At 36.0% G+C, this 22,510-nt stretch overlaps 1 protein-coding gene across 2 annotated transcripts; it reads left to right on the forward strand.

Annotated features, from left to right (window-relative positions):
• The first annotated feature begins 976 nt into the window (after nucleotides 1-976).
• Nucleotides 977-21,999, forward strand: LOC116405172 (soyasapogenol B glucuronide galactosyltransferase-like). 2 transcript variants are annotated; one of them, XM_031888978.1, is made up of 6 exons: nucleotides 977-1,145; nucleotides 1,708-1,931; nucleotides 7,690-7,833; nucleotides 8,168-8,302; nucleotides 20,167-20,646; nucleotides 21,304-21,999. In XM_031888978.1, the coding sequence occupies exons 3-6, from the start codon at nucleotides 7,741-7,743 to the stop codon at nucleotides 21,928-21,930; spliced, it is 1,335 nt and encodes a 444-aa protein (XP_031744838.1). In that variant the 5' UTR covers nucleotides 977-1,145; nucleotides 1,708-1,931; nucleotides 7,690-7,740; the 3' UTR covers nucleotides 21,931-21,999. The 2 variants fall into 2 exon arrangements, with proteins under 2 accessions (XP_031744838.1, XP_031744841.1); XM_031888981.1 differs by lacking the exon at nucleotides 8,168-8,302 and having other exon boundaries at nucleotides 979-1,145; nucleotides 21,304-21,945.
• Nucleotides 22,000-22,510: the final 511 nt, after the last annotated feature.

Here is a 22,510-nt window from a genome sequence, read left to right on the forward strand (position 1 = left end):
GGGATTATGGCTTAGGGCTTTTAGGGCTTAGCGCTTTTAGGGCTTAGGGCTTAGAGCTTAGGGCTTTAAGGGCTTTAAGGGTATTTAGGGATAAGGGATTTTAGGGCTTTTAGGACATTTAGGGCTTTTGGAGCTTTTAGGGCTTTTAGGGCTTAGGGCCTTTGGCTTAGGGCTTAGGGATTAGGGCTTGGGCTTTTAAGGCTCGGGCTTTGGGCTCTTTGGGCTTTTAGGGCTTTTAGTGCTCTTAGGGCTTTTTGGGCGCTTAGGGCTTTTAGGGATTAGGGCTGATATTTTAATACTTTTTTCTCATTCAGTTAAGTTGTTTATAATGTGTTTGATATTATATTTATAAATGATTAAATTAGTGGATGTTACTCCCTAAATATTAATGGACAACAAATTTATTTATAAACATGTTTTAGGTTAAATATTTGTTATAATTATAATACTAGAATATTTTATGATTTATAATAAACTAGGGAAGGTTAAACACAAATATTGGAGAAATATAATATTAAAATAAATAAATTATTAAAACTAAAAAATTATAAGTATATAATTTTTTTTCAATTTATTGTTATCTTACAAATACTAGTAGACTATAAAATTTTTTTTTAGAGCAATGGTCAAAAATAGAAAATTTCACAAAAATATTATATATAGCTCAATTTGATTTTCATTTTTCTAAAATTTAAAAAATTCACGTTAATACATTAAAAAAAGCATAAATTATTCTGTGTAAATAAGAGTTGGTAAATTGCTACATTATTATTTAATTTATAATGTCATTTACATTGCATTGTAATTTACAACATCCTTTTTTATTTATTTTTATAAATGGTATGGGTGAGTACTCAGTGCGGTTTAATGGAAAGATTAATTATAATAAAGCTTTAGCCAGCTGTCTTAGTTTGAAACTTAATGGCGTCAACGGCATCCAACGGCTACATTTTTAGGTTTACTTACTTCATTATTTAACTTTACAGATAACCTCCATCGCAAACCAATTTTCTCCAGAATTTTCTTTTTCCGCCTCAGTGCACGCTGGTCTAACCTCTGAACCCTAATACTGATTTTCCTTTTCCTTTTCCTTTTCTTCTTCTCATTATCAGACGTTTGTGAATTCTACGGCCTTTGTGATTCAGGTGATGCGGCTTTCTAAATTCTGGGCACTATCTTTCTACATCGTTTTTGCTTCGTGTCTTTTTTTTTTTTTTACTGTTTTTTCGCTAAATGTCAAATTTAGGGCTCGTTTGACAAGCTTTTGATGCGTATTGTTTCCTAATCACTTTTGATTACATAGTATTGGCAATTGATTCAGATTAAATGTTTGTTTCTTGAATTCGAAGTGTTCAATTTTTATAATTTCTGCAGCGTTTTTATCTAGATGATTTTTTTTTAATAAATGATATTTACTGTTAATTTCTGGCGAATTTAAACGAGATAATGAGTAGAGGTATTATATTCTAGTCTCTTTTAGTGACAAAGGATTGGGAGTTGCTTCAGATTTAATGTTTTTTCCTTGAATTCGAGATCCTGGAATTGTTTTCAAATACACTTACCGACTTACGTTTATTTTAATTAGACAGTAACTGGTGTGTACCAGGATCGGTTTTCTATTTCAATTCTTCTCTGAGAGTTGGGATTTACTATCGTTTTATGACGAAGCTTCTCATATATTTTAAACTTTGATTACTACTTTTTCAGGTGAGGAAATTTTTTGTCTGTATGGACATCCTAATGAAACATGGGAAATGGTTCTTCCAGTAGGCAGAGGTTCCACCGGAGCTTCTAGAGCCTGCACTTGGAATTAATTTTGCAACAGATGGCATGGACAGAAAATATTGGCGACCTCTTGTTGCTGTACATGGTGATTCCTGTTTGCTCTCTGTGGCTTTCTATTTTGGAGCAAGACTTGACCGAAGCAAAAGGTACAACTGTTCCACTTTTGAATTTTTGCTTGTGAGCTTTAAGTTAGGTTCTGTTAAATGCAATTCTTTTTAATCGTGCATTTATGTGAACTTTTATAGGTAATGTCATTTTACTTTTCTAATGTTTCTTTTGGCATCATTACCAAATACTCTTTCTGACATGTAGGTGATAAGTTCATAACCAACTTACACAATCACACAACTTCCTTGTGTTTCCCAGTTTATTAAGGTTGATTTACCTTCAATAACATTGTTACTGTCTGAGTAATTGTGGTTTTAGGAGGATGAAGAACTACATAACTGTTTATTCGATATGATTACATAATCTTCTTTTATGTGAAGGTGTGCACTAACTTTATCCATCTTACTAATCATATAATGACAGAACACTTTTCTAAAAGGTCTTTCCAGCAGATTTTTTCTTCCTCTTTTCTTCTAGAAACTCTTTCCAGAACATATGTATATACACATATGTATATATATATATATATTTGCAAAATCTCTTGTTTGAAAGGTCTATTCAAAAGAATTTTCTAAAAGTTTTCTCGATTCATATTCTGTTTTCGAACACTTCCCAAAATATTTCTTGAACTTTTGTCTTTCTTTTTGTTTTTGTTTTTTTGTTCTAAAAAAGAAAACATTTCACAAAACTTTCAGAAAACCGCATGAGCAAGGGTGTTGGCCAGAACACACAGGGCAATGAGCAACAAGGCAACATGCACACGGTGCGTGGAAGATGTTGTCTTGGTGCCATCTTTGCACATGTGGAAGCAAACTTTCAAATGTCATTTACAAAACATTTAGCAAACTTTTTTTTTCTTCCTCTTTTCTTCTAGAAACTCTTTTCAGAACATATGTATATATGTGTGTTTATATACATAGATATTTGCAAAATCTCTTGTTTGAAAGGTCTATTCAAAAGAATTTTCTAAAAGTTTTCTCGATTCATATTCTGTTTTCAAACTCTTTCCAAAATATTTCGTGAACTTTTGTCTTCCTTTTTGTTTTTGTTTTTTGTTCTAAAAAAGAAAACATTTCACAAAACTTTCAAAAAACCGCATGAGCAAGGGTGTTGGCCACAACACACATGGCAATGAGCAACAAGGCAACATGCACACGGTGCGCGGAAGATGTTGTCTTGGTGCCATCTTTGCACATGTGGAAGCAAACTTTCAAATGTCATTTACAAAACATCATTGCAAACTTTTTTTTTCTTCCTCTTTTCTTCTAGAAACTCTTTTCAGAACATATGTATATATGTGTGTTTATATACATAGATATTTGCAAAATTTCTTGTTTGAAAGGTCTATTCAAAAGAATTTTCTAAAAGTTTTCTCGATTCAAATTCTGTTTTCGAACTCTTTCCAAAATATTTCTTGAACTTTTGTCTTCCTTTTTGTTTTTGTTTTTTTTGTTCTAAAAAAGAAAACATTTCACAAAACTTTCAGAAAACCGCATGAGCAAGGGTGTTGGCCACAACACACAGGGCAATGAGCAACAAGGCAACATGCACACGGTGCGCGGAAGATGTTGTCTTGGTGCCATCTTTGCACATGTGGAAGCAAACTTTCAAATGTCATTTACAAAACATTTAGCAAACTTTTTTTCTTCCTCTTTTCTTCTAGAAACTCTTTTCAGAACATATGTATATATGTGTGTTTATATACATAGATATTTGCAAAATCTCTTGTTTGAAAGGTCTATTCAAAAGAATTTTCTAAAAGTTTTCTCGATTCATATTCTGTTTTCGAACTCTTTCCAAAATATTTCGTGAACTTTTGTCTTCCTTTTTGTTTTTGTTTTTTGTTCTAAAAAAGAAAACATTTCACAAAACTTTCAAAAAACCGCATGAGCAAGGGAGTTGGCCACAACACACAGGGCAATGAGCAACAAGGCAACATGCACACGGTGCGCGGAAGATGTTGTCTTGGTGCCATCTTTGCACATGTGGAAGCAAACTTTCAAATGTCATTTACAAAACATCATTGCAAACTTTTTTTTTCTTCCTCTTTTCTTCTAGAAACTCTTTTCAGAACATATGTATATATGTGTGTTTATATACATAGATATTTGCAAAATTTCTTTTTTGAAAGGTCTAATCAAAAGAATTTTCTAAAAAGTTTTCTCGATTCAAATTCTGTTTTCGAACTCTTTCCAAAATATTTCTTGAACTTTTGTCTTCCTTTTTGTTTTTGTTTTTTTGTTCTAAAAAAGAAAACATTTCACAAAACTTTCAGAAAACCGCATGAGCAAGGGTGTTGGCCACAACACACAGGGCAATGAGCAACAAGGCAACATGCACACGGTGCGCGGAAGATGTTGTCTTGGTGCCATCTTTGCACATGTGGAAGCAAACTTTCAAATGTCATTTACAAAACATTTAGCAAACTTTTTTTCTTCCTCTTTTCTTCTAGAAACTCTTTTCAGAACATATGTATATATGTGTGTTTATATACATAGATATTTGCAAAATCTCTTGTTTGAAAGGTCTATTCAAAAGAATTTTCTAAAAGTTTTCTCGATTCATATTCTGTTTTCGAACTCTTTCCAAAATATTTCGTGAACTTTTGTCTTCCTTTTTGTTTTTGTTTTTTGTTCCAAAAAAAGAAAACATTTCACAAAACTTTCAAAAAACCGCATGAGCAAGGGTGTTGGCCACAACACACAGGGCAATGAGCAACAAGGCAACATGCACACGGTGCGCGGAAGATGTTGTCTTGGTGCCATCTTTGCACATGTGGAAGCAAACTTTCAAATGTCATTTACAAAACATCATTGCAAATTTTTTTTTTCTTCCTCTTTTCTTCTAGAAACTCTTTTCAGAACATATGTATATATGTGTGTTTATATACATAGGTATTTGCAAAATTTCTTGTTTGAATGGTCTATTCAAAAGAATTTTCTAAAAGTTTTCTCGATTCAAATTATGTTTTCGAACTCTTTCCAAAATATTTCTTGAACTTTTGTCTTCCTTTTTGTTTTTGTTTTTTTGTTCTAAAAAAGAAAACATTTCACAAAACTTTCAAAAAACCGCATGAGCAAGGGTGTTGGCCACAACACACAGGGCAATGAGCAACAAGGCAACATGCACACGGTGCGCGGAAGATGTTGTCTTGGTGCCATCTTTGCACATGTGGAAGCAAACTTTCAAATGTCATTTACAAAACATTTAGCAAACTTTTTTTCTTCCTCTTTTCTTCTAGAAACTCTTTTCAGAACATATGTATATATGTGTGTTTATATACATAGATATTTGCAAAATCTCTTGTTTGAAAGGTCTATTCAAAAGAATTTTCTAAAAGTTTTCTCGATTCATATTCTGTTTTCGAACTCTTTCCAAAATATTTCGTGAACTTTTGTCTTCCTTTTTGTTTTTGTTTTTTGTTCTAAAAAAGAAAACATTTCACAAAACTTTCAAAAAACCGCATGAGCAAGGGTGTTGGCCACAACACACAGGGCAATGAGCAACAAGGCAACATGCACACGGTGCGCGGAAGATGTTGTCTTGGTGCCATCTTTGCACATGTGGAAGCAAACTTTCAAGTGTCATTTACAAAACATCATTGCAAACTTTTTTTTTCTTCCTCTTTTCTTCTAGAAACTCTTTTCAAAACATATGTATATATGTGTGTTTATATACATAGATATTTGCAAAATTTCTTTTTTGAAAGGTCTAATCAAAAGAATTTTCTAAAAAGTTTTCTCGATTCAAATTCTGTTTTCGAACTCTTTCCAAAATATTTCTTGAACTTTTGTCTTCCTTTTTGTTTTTTTGTTCTAAAAAAGAAAACATTTCACAAAACTTTCCGAAAACCGCATGAGCAAGGGTGTTGGCCACAACACACAGGGCAATGAGCAACAAGGCAACATGCACACGGTGCGCGGAAGATGTTGTCTTGGTGCCATCTTTGCACATGTGGAAGCAAACTTTCAAATGTCATTTACAAAACATTTAGCAAACTTTTTTTCTTCCTCTTTTCTTCTAGAAACTCTTTTCAGAACATATGTATATATGTGTGTTTATATACATAGATATTTGCAAAATCTCTTGTTTAAAGGTCTATCCAAAAGCATTTTCTAAAAGTTTTCTTACTTCGAATCCTGTTCACAATCTCTTTCCAAAATATTTCTTGAACTTTTGTTTTCCTTTTTTTCTTTCAAAAAGAATACATTTCATAAAACTTTCGAAAAATTGAAAGAGCAAGGGTGTTGGTCACTCACAGGGCAAAATTTTAGTTTAAAAGGCCTATTCAATAACATTTTCTAAAAGTTTTCTCACTTCAAATTTTGTTTGTAAACTCGTTTCAGAATATTTTCTTGAACTTTTGTCGTCAACTTTTCTTTTAGAATGAAAAAAGGCATTTCATTGAACTGTCAGTATATTCCACGAGCAAGACAGCATACAATCGATGCATGGAAGACACAGCCTTGGTGCCATTGTGGCACAGGCGGTCAAACAAACTTTAAAAGGCCCCTTACATAATATTGTCTTAATTTTCTTCTCTTTTTTCTCTTTAAAAAACTCTTCCTGAAACACATTTTCAATTTATAAAAAACACATTTTCTCTCCAATGTAGATTTTGCATAATAAATTCCCTGTTTAAATAATATTTAAGAGTGAATTTTCACTTTTGTGTATTATTCTCTATCTTACATGTATCTCTTCATAATTATTGGATCTGTTCTATAACTTTTCTTGTAAATTTCTATATAAATTGCAATCGTTGTATAACATTTATCAATTTAGAAAAATCTTAGGTGATTAAAGGAAATCTGATTGTCCGAAAATCACTTTTTTCTATTTCATCATCACCCGACCCAAATCCCCCTATGGTTGCCGTTTGGCTTTTCTATTTTTTTTTTCTTGAAATTAAGTCTATAAACACTCATTCTATCTTCAGTTATATGTTCCAGAATTATATTATATTTTAGTTTGACTTCTTTGTATATTATTATTGGTACATTTCTATGTTTTATTTGCACAAAATTATATGTTTTTTTTATAACGATGGATAACTTCTTTGTTACAATGTCCAGTAATTATTTGACTATCATTAATTTCTAATTCTGATTGATTTTTCTATGTTAGCACTGGACGCTTTACATGTATTTTTATTTTACTTCCTTTGATGGATTTATTTTTCTTTTAGTTTTTCTTTCAACATTTTCTTCTTTCTTGAATTTTTCTACTTTTGTAGAGTAGATTGTCAAATTTTATATCTTTGTTATCTTGGTAGAAGTTATTTATTTTTGCCGTATGGGTGATTTTTTGTTTTTTTGCCCATTCTATTCTCTTGGTTCTCTTTTCTTTTTCGGTTCATATATTTATTAGTTTAGGGTTTGAGTTGATACAACCCTCAAAATTGAAGAATATAAATTGATATTTAGCCAAAGAATTTCTTTAGATGTTTTGAGGCCATGCGTGACAGTACTTGACCCTGGATTTTAAACAGCATCCAAGGTTTGTTGACTTTTGCCCTACCTATATCTGAAAATTAAAAAACAATCAATTGTGTAATATTGGCTGAAAGATTCTTCATATGCAAATAATGGACAATTTTTCGGTTTCTACATTGCCTCAAGGATGCTAACATCTTACTACAGTGGGTCTTGGACCGGACCTTTTCTGCAGAGCTCCTTCCATTGCCTGCCATGAACTTTTGCATTTTTGACTTATAGGCACTCGTTATTTCTTTCTTGTGTTGTATTCAATAAAAATAAATACCATGTTCCTTGACTATAATTTTGTGTATACAAGGGTAACTGAAACATTCAAAGCCTTGCTTTCGGCTTCCCTAGCTAAGCCACAATGATGTTTTTCTATCCTTTGGGCACTGAGAAAAGGCAGATGCTGCAAATGAAGGGGGTACACCTTACAAGACAATGTTTGATGCTTTTGCAGGTAAAATTTGTATTAGTTGTTATGTCTGGAAGTGATTTTATATTATTATAGTTGGTTATTAGTTGTTATAAGTAATTCTGAAGTGTGGCAATGATTATTTAGAGTGAAATCTGGGCTCTGACATACATGATTTATGTTCTTTGTAATTCTGTGCTCATTATCTATGTGAGTATGCGTTCTTGTCCTCAATCTTTTTGCAACCTTTTCATGTCTTTCATATTTTGAACTATACGCATTTGTGGTTTTCGTAGAACTTTAACAGACACTCCTATACTTCTACTGCGAAACCACTTTTAATTATCTATTTGCAATATGCTGAATGTTCTATCATTAGAAAGCTACTTTCAGGAGTATTATAGATGATGAAATAAACATTAAAATCCTAACATTGAAAAATCAAGCAAAAGGAGGAGAAAAAGTTTGCCGAGGTGTAGTTTATAGGAATCATCATTTCCTCAATTTGACGCAGGTATATGAGTGATTTTTTACTTTTGTATTCATTTCTCTCTTTACCATTATGGGATCTGTTTTATGACCTTTTTCGTGAATTTCTATGTGAATTGCAATTGTTGTATAACATCCAATATGATCTTAGAAAGATATGAGGTGATTAAAGAAAACTTGATGGTTGAAAAATCAATTTTTCTTGTTACATCTCATGTCGATGCTCCAAATTCGAGAACCATTTAGTTTTTGTTCTCTTAGTTAAACCTTTAAATTACATTATATTCTTTAGTTTGACTTCTTGTATATTATTATTTTGGTACATTTCGTAGTTTTATTTGCACCAAATACTTTCTTTCTTTCCTTGTTTGTTGCATGGGGCGCTTTCAAGGTATTTTTCCTTTACATTATGGATTTATTTTTTAGTTTACTTTTTCTTCGTACATTTTATTTTTCTTCTCATCATTTGCTACTTTATTTTAAAGTAGATAATTAAATTTTATTTATTTACTTTTGGTGGATGATTTTTTTCTTTTTCCGTTTATGATCTCTTGGTGGTGGTTCAAAATTTTTTTCTTTTTTTTTTTACTTGTGTAATTTATTTTTCTTGGATGGTTCAAAATATTTTCACCATTTTGCCGTCTGTTTAGTTTCTTTTTATTACATTCTTATTTATTATTTTTCTAGCTTTGTTGTTTGGTTTGTCTAGTTTTTGATGTAAGGTCACTTTTAAAAATAGCAAAACAAATTAAAATATTTATAATAATATGGCAAAATTTTAGATTTTCTCAAGATAAAATTTGATAGACTTATATCATAATGTCTATTAGAAGGGTAAGAATTGTTGGAATTTTTTGTCCTAAAACTCGTAGTTTGATTATATTCTGTTTCAATAAAGTTGTTATTGAGAAAAATATTATAATCCTAAATCCAATAAATCAAGTTCCAAGGCTATTTTTTGAATAAACTTTGAACTTTATGTGTAAACATAAACGTAGATCAAGTTTTGACATATAGCCTAAATAGTCTATAGTATATGAATAAAGGTTGGACACCTTATTTAGAGAAACTATGGATGCGACCCACTTTGTAGTACAAACGATATTTTGAATTTAAGGAGCAAGATGTAATATTGGGGGTACATATAGCCTAAATAAGGTTTTAGGATTTAAGGCTTTTAGCGCTTAGCGCTTTTAGGGCTTGGGCTTTGAACAGCTTGTTGACTACCCAGTTTCAGTTTTAACTGAGAAATATGGAACACATTGTGGATACTGGCTTCCGGCGGTAACATCAATCTGTACGCAACTGCTCCTATTTCTTCAGTAATTTTGTAGGGTCCGTAATATTTAGGTGCTAACTTTTCACACTTCTTCCGAGCCAAGGAGTGTTGCCGGTAAGGTCTCAATTTCAAGTAGACTTCATCTCCTACCTTAAATGTTAACTCTCATCTATTTCGATCAGCCATTTTCTTCATCCTGTTCTGGGCTACACACAGGTGTTCTTTTAAGGCATTGATGGCTAAGTCACGTTCCTTCAGCAGCGTGTCAACCTCATTATTAGGAGTTTTCTTGTAACCATAGGATAACAGGGGAGGAGGCGGTCTGCGGTATACCGTCTGGAAAGGGGTCATTTTGGTGGATGCATGGAAGGTGGTATTATACCACAATTCTGCCCATAGAATCAGTTTATCCCGTTTTTTTTGGTTGTTCATTACAGAAACATCGCAGATAAGTTTCGAGACATCTATTTACCCTTTTTGTCTGCCCATCAGTTTGTGACTGAAACGCGGTACTCCTCTTTAGAATAGTTCCCATAGTTGCAAACAGTTCCTTCCAAAAATTACTAAGAAAGATTTTATCCCGATCTGTGATAATCGACAAAATTACTTAGGATAATCGCCTAGTAGGTCTTTAGAATAGTTCCCATCAGCCGTGCTTGCTTACTATTTTGTCGATGAATATGGAAGCAACTTGCTTGGCTGAAAACGGATGTCTCAATGATATAAAGTAAGAATACTTACTCAGCCGATCAACTACCACCATGATCACATTAACCCCTCCAGCTAGTGGCAACCCCTCAATAAAGTCCATGGTCCAATCTTCTAAGATTCTGTCAGGAATTGGAATTGGTTGAAGTACCCCAGCTGGTTTGGTTGCTTCGTATTTGTTTCTCTGGCAGATCTCGCATTGTTCCACATATTTCTTTATTTCAGCCTTCATACCCCTCCAATATAGTTCTCCACTGACCCTCTTGTAAGTTCTTAAAAATCCAGAATGTCCCCCGAGGATAGAATCGTGGAAAGTATGTAGGATCTTGGGTATAAGTGTAGAAGTTTGAGATACTACCATTCTCCCCTTATAGAGCAATCTTCCTTTTTCCACTTGAAACTTGCTTCCTTCTGCATTTTTCTTCAGATTTTCCATAATTTTCTTAAGTTCAGCATCATTCTCAACTTCCTGCTCGATTAGTTTCACATCAATGATTCCAGTAGTTGTCAAGCTGTGCAGCTCCACCGGTTGCTCCATTCTAGATAGGGCGTCCGCTGCCTTGTTCTGAAGTCTGGGTTGATATAAAATCTCGAAATCATATCCAAGGAGCTTTGTCAACCATTTCTGGAATTGGGGTTGTACCTCTCTCTGTTCAAGCAAGAATTTAAGAGCCTTTTGATCTGAAAGTATGGTGAACTTCCTGCCCAGCAAATAATGCCTCCATTTCTGAACTGATAGAACTACAGCCATCAACTCTCTTTCATAGATGGATTTGTTTTGAGCCCTTGTGGATAACTTCTGACTGAAAAAGGCAATCGGGTGGCCATTTTGAGAGATCACCGCTCCTAACCCTACGCCAGATGCATCAGTTTCGATAATAAAGGGAATTTTCCAATCTGGTAATGCCAACACTGGTAGAGTAGTCATTGCTAGCTTCAAATTTTCGAAGGCAGTATTTGCTTCTTCATTCCACTTAAAAGCATTCTTCTGTAATAACTTGGTTAGCGGTGCAGCGATCTCTCCATAACCCTTGACAAACCTCCTATAATATCCTGTTAGTCCTAAGAAGCCCCGCAGACCAGATATATTCGTTGGTGGTGGCCAATTAATCATCTTCTTGATCTTATCCTCATCTGCCTCAACTCCTCTTTTGGATATCATATGTCCCAAGTACTGTATTTGAGAATGGGCTATAACGCTTTTTTTTTTTTTTGTTAGCAAACAGCTGCTTATCCTTAAAAACATTGAATACCATGCCCAAATCCTTTGCGTGTTCATCTATATCCGCACGATAAACCAGTATATCATCAAAGAACACCAAAACACAGCGCCGAAGGAAAGGTTTAAATACCGGGTTCATCAAAGATTAGAAGGTTGCCGGAGCATTCGTGAGACCAAACGGCATTACTAGAAACTCATAGTGCCCTTCATGTGTGCAGAACGCAGTTTTCTCCACATCTTCCTCTTTCATTCTAATCTGGTGATAACCAGATTTCAGATCTAATTTCGAGAAAATCGTTGCCCCATTCAGCTCATCTAATAATTCCTCTATCACAGGAATTGGGAAGTTATCCGATACTGTCGCCTGATTTAACTTGCGGTAATCGACACAAAATCGCAATCCACCATCTTTTTTCTTCACTAACAACACCGGGCTGGAGTAAGGGCTATGACTAGGGCGAATAACCCCGGCTTGAAGCATCTCGACCACCAGTTTTTCTATTTCTTCTTTCTGCACATGACCGTATTTGTAAGGTCTTACGTTGATAGGTTTATGGTCAGGTAGGGTTAATATTCGATGATCAATAGCTCTTTTTGGAGGTAATTTCTTAGGTGTCTCAAATATCTCCGCATAATACTTGAGCAGGGATCGGATCATAGGTATTTCCTCCTCATCTCCTTTTAATCTTGTCCCCATTTCATATTCATTCTCTACTTCCATCTCATAATTCTGGAATTCTAAGAGGAAGCCTTGATCTTCTATATCCCACGTTTTTTCCAATGTCTTCAAAGAACATTCAGGTTTCACTAAGGATGGATCTCCTCTTAACACGATTTGCTTGTCTTTTGCCCAAAAGGTCATGGTTAATGATGGCCAATGTACCTTCATTGTGCCGGTGGTATCTAGCCATTGCATCCCTAAAATCACGTCAATATTTCCTAGTTCCACCACTAGAAAATCAGTTATAACTGTCGTTTCTTTCAATCTCAGTTCCACCTTTCTGCAAATACCTTTCCCTTTACAGCGGGTCCCGTCTCCAATAGTCACTCCAAATTGTGTACCGGGTTCAATGTTCAACCCTCCTACCATTGCCACTGCTTCATGGATGAAGTTGTTCGTAGCTCCACTGTCGATGAGAATCACCACCTCCCTTCCTTTTACATGCCCCTTCAGTTTCATTGTCCCTTTGGATGTTAACCCCGTGAGTGTCTTCAATTCAATTTCGGTGGTTTCAGCAACAACTAACTGGTTCAGCTCCATTACTTCTTCGGTCTCTTCCATTTTGACTTCCTCTCCGCCACTCTCTTCTTCGTTAAGTATAAATAACATTAATTCCCTTTTCTCTCTCATCTTGCATCGGTGTCCCGGTGAGTACTTCTCATTGCATCTAAAACACAAACCCTTGTCCAATCTTGCTCTGAATTCCGTGTCCGAGAGTCTTTTAACTGGAGGTTCATTTTTCTGGTAGTTTCCTTTAATGGGAAAAGTGACTTGCTTCATGGGGAACTCAGTCTTCTTTGGTGAACTTTTATCTTGACTGCTTTGTCCCTTGCTTGAGCCTCCTCCTTCCCTAGTCACACTGTTTACTCATTCTGCCTTGGCTAATTTCAAGGCTAGGTTTCTGTCACTTACCAGTTGTGCGTCCTTCATACATTCCTCTAAGGTTTGAGGATGTCTACTAATAACTTCTGCTTGAAGAGCCGATTCTAAACCTGTCACGAATGCATCTAAGAGCACGCTTTCAGCCATGTGCGGTAGTGGTGCAGAATATTGTACAAATTTCTTGACATAATCATTATAGGATCCATCTTGTTCTATTCGAATCAGCCTTGCACCTAAGCTCTTCTGCCCAGAATCTCGAAAAAATTCAAACATCCTTACCTTCAAATCTTCCCATCCTTCCACCTTCTTTCTATGGTTACTCCAACGGTACCAATCGATTTCATCTTGTCCAAAACTAACCACTGCTACTTTCACTTTTTCTGCTTCCGGTAGGCTATTAATTTCGAAAAAATGCTCAGCTCTAAACACCCATGACTCAGGATTTTCCCGGTGAAAATCGGCATTTCCAGTTTCTTATATTTGCTTCGGTCGACAGTTACTACATTGTTTTCCCCTGGATTGTCGGCTTCTTCCCATTTTCCTTTTAACTTCATGACTGATCCATCAGAAGTTCCGGATTCATCTCGCCTTTTGTAGCTGCTGTTTTCTTTCATTTCATCAGCCAGTCTATCCATGGATTTCTTCATTTCCAGAATCATTTCCTTCAATCCCAGTATTTCTTTCTCTGTTCCAGCTGTTCTTTCTTCTATTTGCCTTTGCGCCATCAGTCGCGTCACCACCCCCAACGTTTGGGCTCTGATACCAGTTGTAGAGACTCCACAAATAAAATACTAAATTACCCAAACAGTTGGCAAACAGAGACAGCACTCTGTAGATCTTTATTTATATATAAATGCCAAAAGATACAGTAGAAGGAAATATAAAAGAAAGCAATAAAGATGATAACATCATGTCAAACCTCCCCACGAAAAGATAGTAGTCCTTCCTAGACCTAGCAGCCTCTATAGACCAAATGAAGACAAGAAGTTAACCTAGCCCCCAATCCCGATAAGGCCTTATTTATAACTCTTTTCTCATTCTTCCCCGTGGGACCCACTCTCATGTTCTTTTCCTAATATTCTCCCCTTTTCTGCTGCCTGAGCTTTTACGTTTTTACCCCTCCTTTTGTATGTATGGATAATAGGGGGCCTTACAAATTTCTTCCAACACTATGAAACATTTATGTTATAGTTTTATTATTGTTAAACATCATTGTAATTTCCAAACACAACTCTGCCAAAGTTCCCAAGATAGTTCTATAGCAATGTTCCACTGCTATCTTGCAAGTGATGTGGAACTCCTTTGCTTTTTTGAATAGTAAGCTGGCCTTCCTCTTTTGTTATGCTTTGTTTTATTCTTAATACTTGCTTTTATCTTCGCCTATTTCATTCCTAGTTGATATATTACATAGTCCTCTTAAATCTACATTCTTTTTCTGTTTTATGATTCACTTGAGTTTAATGACTAACTTTGGCGAAATAATGTTTAACTATATTAGATGTTTTGCATCTAAACCTCAATTGAAAAGGTTTGTTACCTGTATCATTATAAGGTTTCCATGATTTGTTACCTGTATCATTAAAAATATTGGGTCGGGTGCATTTGCTTACACACCATTCCATGGCCAGCAGCAGAGGTTGTACTCTACGATTCAATTCCTTTCCTAATCACAATTTTGATAGATTTGTTTCTGAAAAACAATATTTAACTTCCTATTTTTTTGTTTTTTGATAAATCTATTAGTATATTTGATGTAAACTATAGCTAGTTAGTTAGTAAAAATCCCTAACTAATTAGAAATACAGCTGTAACTAACTTCCTAAAACAGTCTTGTAACTAACTAAATAAAACAACCTTGTAACTAACTTGTAACTAACCTTGAGATATCAATATATAACAGTCTCCTAGCCTGAAATATGGCAGAGAATTCTTTTGAAAAATCAATCCAACTTGAATTACATCAAATTGGTATCAGAGCAGCCCCGATTCTTGGACGGAATGGCTGGCCGAAGAGTTAACAACCCTGCCACGGGGGAAAACCGTGTGCAAGAAGCGGCGGAGGAAATCACCGTCCTCTCTCCAAAGACATCAACAGTTCGCTTGCTGGCTGTTGAAGAATCTTTGGGAGATCTCCACAACAAATTTGATAGGTTGATGGAAAGTGTCGAACTGTTAAACCGAAGAGGAGAATTCCCACAGCCACCACCACGGAATGAAATTAACTTCCAAAACGACCAACGTTTTGGTGAAGCAAGAGGCCGGCGAGCAAGGGGATACATTAGAAACATGAACAACCCACGAGGACTTCAAAGAAGGAGACCCGGTTACGCTATACAGCAACAACTTGACGAAGACTTTCAAGAAGATCAAGAAGCTTGGCAAGAAACCCAAGAAGATGATTCTTCAAGCGGGGATGAACAAGGAAACATGTGGAACTTCAATGATGAAGCACGAGCAGGAAGAAATAACCGAAGAATTGAGGCCAGAAGAGGAGAATACCACGATTATAAGATGAAGATTGACCTTCCCATGTATGATGGCAAACGAAACATAGAAGCATTCTCGGACTGGATAAAGAGTACTGAAAACTTCTTCAACTACATGGATACGCCTGAACGCAAGAAAGTCCACCTGGTAGCCTTAAAATTAAGGGCTGGTGCATCAGCTTGGTAGGATCAGTTAGAAATCAATAGACAAAGATGCGGGAAACAACCGGTTCGCTCATGGGAAAAGATGAAAAAATTGCTGAAGGCAAGATTCTTACCACCAAACTACGAACAAACTTTATACAATCAGTACCAAAACTGCCGCCAAGGTGTCCGGACAGTAGCTGAGTACATTGAAGAATTCCACCGCCTGAGTGCAAGAACAAACCTAAGCGAAAATGAACAGCACCAGGTTGCAAGATTTGTGGGAGGCCTTCGATTCGACATCAAGGAAAAGGTCAGACTACAACCATTCCGTTTCCTATCTGAAGCAATATCATTTGCAGAAACGGTAGAGGAGATGATTGCAATCCGATCCAAGAATCTAAATAGAAGATCAGCATGGGAAACAAATTCGACAAAAAGCAAAACAAACGACCAACCTTCAACCTCAACAAAAGCAAAAGGGAAAGAGATTGATAATCAAGAAGTAGCCGTTGAAAGAAAGAAAGAACAGACGTTCAAGCCTAGTGGTCAGAACAGCTACTCCCGCCCGTCATTAGGAAAATGCTTCCGATGTGGCCAAACTGGCCACCTGTCCAACAACTGTCCGCAAAGAAAAACCATTGCAATAGCCGAAGAAGGAGGACAGACAAGTGAAGACAGTATAGAAGCAGAGGAAGAAACTGAACTGATTGAAGCAGATGATGGGGAAAGGGTCTCTTGTGTTATCCAACGGTTACTAATTACGCCCAAGGAAGAAAAGAACCTGCAACGCCACTGTCTTTTCAAGACAAGATGCACCATAAACGGAAGAGTATGTGAGGTAATCATAGACAGCGGCAGCAGCGAAAACTTCGTAGCAAAGAAATTAGTAACAGTCTTGAATCTAAAGGCTGAAGCACATATGAGTTTCAATGGATGGGAAGAAAGGTAGTCTTACTCCCTATAACGAAAAAGATTAACGAAGGGTTAAGAGGTGAGAAACAGTTATTCATCACTGTTAGTGGGAAAAACATGCTTAAAGAAAGGGAAGAAGACATCCTAGGACTGGTTGTTATTGAAAAAACCAAAGAAAAACAGGTTGAAGACATAGAACCCAAATTACAGCAGCTCCTTCATGAGTTCCCTCATATAAAGGAAGAACCGAAGGGACTCCCACCCCTTCGAGATATACAGTACCACGTAGACTTGATTCCGGGAGCATCACTACCAAATTTGGCTCACTATAGGATGAGCCCCCAGGAGTACAAAATACTTCATGATCATATTGAGGAATTACTAAAGAAAGGGCACATCAAACCTAGCCTCAGCCCGTGTGCAGTACCAGCACTTCTCACGCCAAAGAAAGATGGAAGCTGGAGAATGTGCGTTGACAGCAGAGCCATCAACCGCATCACGGTAAAGTATAGATTTCCCATTCCAAGGATTAGTGACCTGCTAGATCAACTCGGTAAAGCCAGTATCTTTTCGAAAATTGACTTGAAAAGTGGCTATCATCAAATACGGGTAAGACCTGGCGACGAATGGAAGACAGCCCTCAAGACAAACGAAGGATTATTTGAATGGATGGTCATGCCATTCGGCCTTTCTAATGCACCCAGCACCTTCATGAGATTGATGAACCAGGTACTTCACCCATTTCTCAACAAATTCATAGTAGTTTACTTCGATGACATACTTGTTTACAGCACAAACAATGATGAGCATTTACTACACCTAAGGAAGCTGTTTCAAGTCTTAACAGAGGCGGAACTCTACATAAATACTAAGAAAAGCATGTTTATGAAAAAAGAAATTGCATTCCTCGGCTTTATAATCAAACAAGGAAGCATAAGCATGGAACCAAAGAAAATCGAAGCCATCCATACATGGCCGACTCCTGCCTCCATTAAAGAAATACAAGCCTTCCTCGGCCTGGCTTCGTTTTACAGGAAATTCATCAGAAATTTCAGCTCTTTAGCCGCACCACTAACTGACTGTCTAAAGAAAGGAAACTTCAAATGGACCCCATTACAACAAGAAAGCTTTGAAGATATCAAAAAGAAGCTCACATCCAGCCCTATCCTTAAATTACCAGATTTCTCTTCACCTTTTGAAGTAGCAGTTGATGCATGCTGTACAGGGATTGGAGCTGTCCTAGTACAACAAGGACATCCTATCGAATACTTCAGTGAAAAACTCAGCACCGCAAGACAGACCTGGAGCACATACGAACAAGAGCTGTATGCCCTCGTCCGAGCACTAGAACAATGGGAACACTACCTGATCTCTAAAGAATTTGTACTCCTAACTGACCATTTCTCACTAAAATACTTTCAAGCTCAAAAGAATATCAGTAGGATGCAGCACGCTGGATATCCTTCCTCCAAAGGTTTGACTTCGTGATCAAACACCAATCAGGCAAAGAGAACAAGGTGGCCGATGCTCTAAGCAGAAAAGGCTCCCTACTCACAATACTGTCCTCGGAAATCATAGCATTCAAACATTTACCCGACTTATACGAAGGTGATACTGACTTCAAGGATATCTGGTACAAATGCTCCAACTTCTTAGACGCTGATGACTACCACATTGTTGAAGGATATCTATTTAAAGGAGAACAATTATGCATCCCGCACACCTCACTACGTGAAGCCTTAATAAAGGAAGCACATTCTGGAGGGCTAGCTGGACATTTCGGACAGAACAAGACATTGGAGATCACTTCCAAACGATACTACTGGCCGCAAATAAGAAAAGACTCCAATAATTTCGTAAAAAGATGCCCCATCTGCCAAAGAACCAAAGGCTCCAGCACGAATCCAGGATTATACTCGCCACTACCCATCCCGACCTCAATTTGGGAAGATTTATCAATTGACTTCGTGATTGGATTACCAAAAACACAAAGACAATTTGACTCAATAATGGTCATAGTGGACAGATTCAGCAAAATGACACATTTCGTAGCATGCAAAAAGACAAATGATGCAATCTACATAGCCAACCTCTTCTTTAAAGAAGTAGTACGACTACATGGAGTACCTAAAAGCATAGTATCAGACAGAGATGTCAAGTTCCTGAGTCACTTTTGGCGAACACTGTGGAAGAAGTTTGACACAACACTGAAATTCAGCACCACAGCCCACCCACAGACAGATGGACAAACTGAAGTAACAAACAGGACCCTCGGTAATCTGCTACGCTGCCTTAGCGGGTCAAAACCAAAACAATGGGATCTAGCATTGGCTCAAGCTGAATTCGCCTTCAATAATATGAAGAACAGATCAACAGGAAAGTCCCCCTTCGAAGTAGTTTATACCAAACTACCACGATTAACCTTTGATCTCACTACACTCCCCACAACCGTGGATCTCAACAACGAAGCAGAATGCATGGCAGAAAATATCAAAAAACTACCCAAGGAAGTCCATGATCATCTTATACAGACAACAGACTCCTACAAAAAGGCAGCAGATAAAAAAGAAGACAAGCCCACTTCAATAAAGGAGACCTAGTAATGGTACACCTGAAAAAGAGCAGATTTCCTACTGGCACCTACAACAAGCTGAAAGACAGACAAATTGGGTCATTCCCTATATTAGAGAAATACGGAGATAATGCCTTCAAGATCGATCTACCACAAGACATACACATACACCCAGTCTTCAATGTTGCTGATCTAAAGCCATACCATGCACCAGATCGTTTCAGGCTTGCTGACTGATGGACCCTGGGACAAGTCCATCCTTAGGGGGGTGGAATGATGTAAACTATAGCTAGTTAGTTAGTAAAAATCCCTAACTAATTAGAAATACAGCTGTAACTAACTTTCTAAAACAGTCTTGTAACTAACTAAATAAAACAACCTTTTAACTAACTAAATAAAACAACCTTGTAACTAACCTTGAGATATCAATATATAACAGTCTCCTAGCCTGAAATATGGCAGAGAATTCTTTTGAAAAATCAATCCAACTTGAATTACATCAATATTGGTAAAATGGTCTATCGATAATGAAAATCTATAACTAATACACAAGTGATGGACTAACAATTTAAAATATCATCGTATTTATAAATCACGTGGTTTTGTGACATATTTGCTAATGCCATAGAAACCTAAATTATATATACATTTTAGGTTAGTCACGATTTTGAGTCTAGAGTTTAGACTTTAGAGAAGCGTCGTAAATGAACTCTTTAATCTTTCAGGCCTTTGCGTCTGGATCTATAATACAATTGTTAATTTCCTCTATTCGTGAACAAATTTAACTATATGTTAGTGAATAATCGCATAAATCTCATTGTCGTTTCTTACCGTTCACATTTTTACTTTTGAAAATACTTTTGTTATCAACTTATCTATGACAATTATCTTTAAACGAAAGATTCTTTTTAAGTCGTCATGTATGAAACGAAGTGATCTTTTCGTTCATATTCTTAACAGGTCGGTCTCTCTCCTGCTATTCAAAATCTTAGTACTGCCACATCGATGAAGATGACCAAGGTTTTCCAAGCGTTTCTCATGCTCCAACCCCAACTCGTAGACCTTATCCACGAGATGCAGCCAGATTGTATCGTTTCTGACGTCTTTTACCCATGGACGAGTGATGTGGCAGCCGAGCTCAGAATCCCACGGCTTGCCTTCAACGGTTCAAGCTTCTTCAGTTATTGTGCGGAACAATGTATAAAGGAGCATAAGCCACATCTTGAAGTTGAATCCAACAATGAAAAGTTCAAACTTCCGGGGTTGCCTGATGTTATTGAAATGGTGAGATCTGAGTTGCCAAGTTGGATCACTAGACATAAACCAGATGGTTTCTCACAATTGCTTGATGTCATTAGAGAATCAGAGAAACGATGCTATGGAATGTTGATGAATCGCTTTCATGAATTGGAAGCCTCATATGAAGAACACTTGAATAAGGTGAGGTTTACCTCAAACCATTGTATATAACTACACATTACTCGTTTCTTAACGTAATCTTTTGGTTTTGAAATTTTGTACTTGATTTATGATCACGATTTCGTTAGAATTATATTATTCATATTTTTTTAAAAAAAGAGAATATTTGAGAACAAAAATTACATCTTGAAGTATATATTTGTTTAGAAGCTTGATTTTTAGAAGTTGTTAATTAAGCTTATTCACATATTTTTAAAACACACTTGAATTCTAAGTTAAAGTTTTTCAAGAAAACTACAAATTTTACTTTAAGAACGTGTTTTTAAAAGGGTTGTTGTCAAATAATACAACATGAGACAAATTATTTACTTATGTAGCATGAAATTTTATTGTCTAATAAACACTAATAATATATAGAAATAGACATGTGATAAATAAAAAAATTATCATTACGTTGGCCTGTTGCACCCAGCCTTGTATATCTCCTTCGGTCGCAAAGAAGAAAAAAATATTCAAATTATCGTTTTTAAAAAAGAGAAGTTTGTCACGTGGTAACGTGTAATCTGGACATTGAATAAGCTATACAAAATAGATGGAGCTCAAGATGCACCCAAATATTTTTGAATTGATTCGAGACTTCGAGGATTTGTTTTTATTATTATTATTATTGTTTGATAGATTATAGGGATCAAAACATGGAGCATAGGGCCAGTATCATTGTTGGCAAACAATGAAATTGAAGATAAAGAATCAAGAGGTGGAAACCCCAACATTCAAACCACCAACTTACTCCAATGGCTCAATGAGAAAGAACCAAATTCAGTTCTCTACATCAACTTCGGAAGCTTGATTCAGATGAGTCGTAACCAAATAACCGAAATAGCACATGCGATTCAAGAATCCAGTCAAAGTTTCATTTGGGTCATAAAAAAGAACGACGAAGACAACGATGACGACATAGTAAACAAAGGGTTACAAAAAGGGTTTGAGGAGAGAATGAGTAGAACCAAAAAGGGTTTGATAATAAAGGGATGGGCTCCACAATTGATGATATTAGAGCACAAAAGTGTTGGAGGGTTTTTGACTCATTGTGGTTGGAACTCAATTCTTGAAGGAATAAGTTCAGGCTTACCAATGATCACATGGCCATTGTTTGCTGAACAGTTTTACAATGAGAAGTTGTTGATTGAAGTGGTGAAGATTGGAGTGGGAGTTGGGTCAAAGAAATGGTGGCATTTGGGAGAAGAACCAGAAATTATTAAGAGGGAAGAGATTGGTAAGGCCATAGCTTTTTTTGATGGGTGAAAGTGTTGAAGCTTTGGAAATGAGAGAGCTAAAGAAATGGGAGAGGCTGCAAAAACAAGTGTGAATTGTGGTGGTTTCTCTCATACCAACTTGGTTTTCATTGTTTGAGGAACTTCAAGAAATGAAGCTTAAGAGAGTGAGGAATGGTCAGAAGAATACTTAGATGTTTGTCAAAGGATAAAGTATTGTTTTTCTTTAGGTCAGTCTATTCAATCGAACGGCTATAGTTTGTTGTAAGGTAAAGTATTTTTGTTTCTAAATATATTTTGAGTTACTTTTACTATGCGACTAAGTGAGTTGTACTATTGTAAATCTTCTACATTTAGTTTATGAGATGCATGTTCATGTTTAAAAATATTTTGTGATTCACCCGAGTGTCAAATTATTAATTATCCTCTAGTAAACTTTTTTTAAAGATAAGAATTATTTTGTGATCAAGGAGATGTACAAAGTTTGTTGGACTAAAGTTGGATAATATAAGAATTTGTTTTCTTCTATTGGCTTAAGGCCTTGGTTCCAATTTAATTAAGAATCACTTCTAGAATCTTAGTTGAGATTTTCTTAAACATTTGACGAAGTC

The sequence above is a fragment of the Cucumis sativus genome, chromosome 1, assembly GCF_000004075.3.
Source record: "Cucumis sativus cultivar 9930 chromosome 1, Cucumber_9930_V3, whole genome shotgun sequence".
NCBI classification, from domain to species: Eukaryota; Viridiplantae; Streptophyta; class Magnoliopsida; order Cucurbitales; family Cucurbitaceae; genus Cucumis; species Cucumis sativus.

Bases quoted from the DNA above. Each gene is read 5' to 3' on its own strand.
- LOC116405172 (XM_031888978.1), top strand. From the start codon at position 7,741: ATGATGTTTTTCTATCCTTTGGGCACTGAGAAAAGGCAGATGCTGCAA. The intron at 8,303-20,166 runs GTATATGAGTGA...TATTCTTAACAG, and splicing joins ATTTCCTCAATTTGACGCAG to GTCGGTCTCTCTCCTGCTAT. The intron at 20,647-21,303 runs GTGAGGTTTACC...ATTGTTTGATAG, and splicing joins ATGAAGAACACTTGAATAAG to ATTATAGGGATCAAAACATG.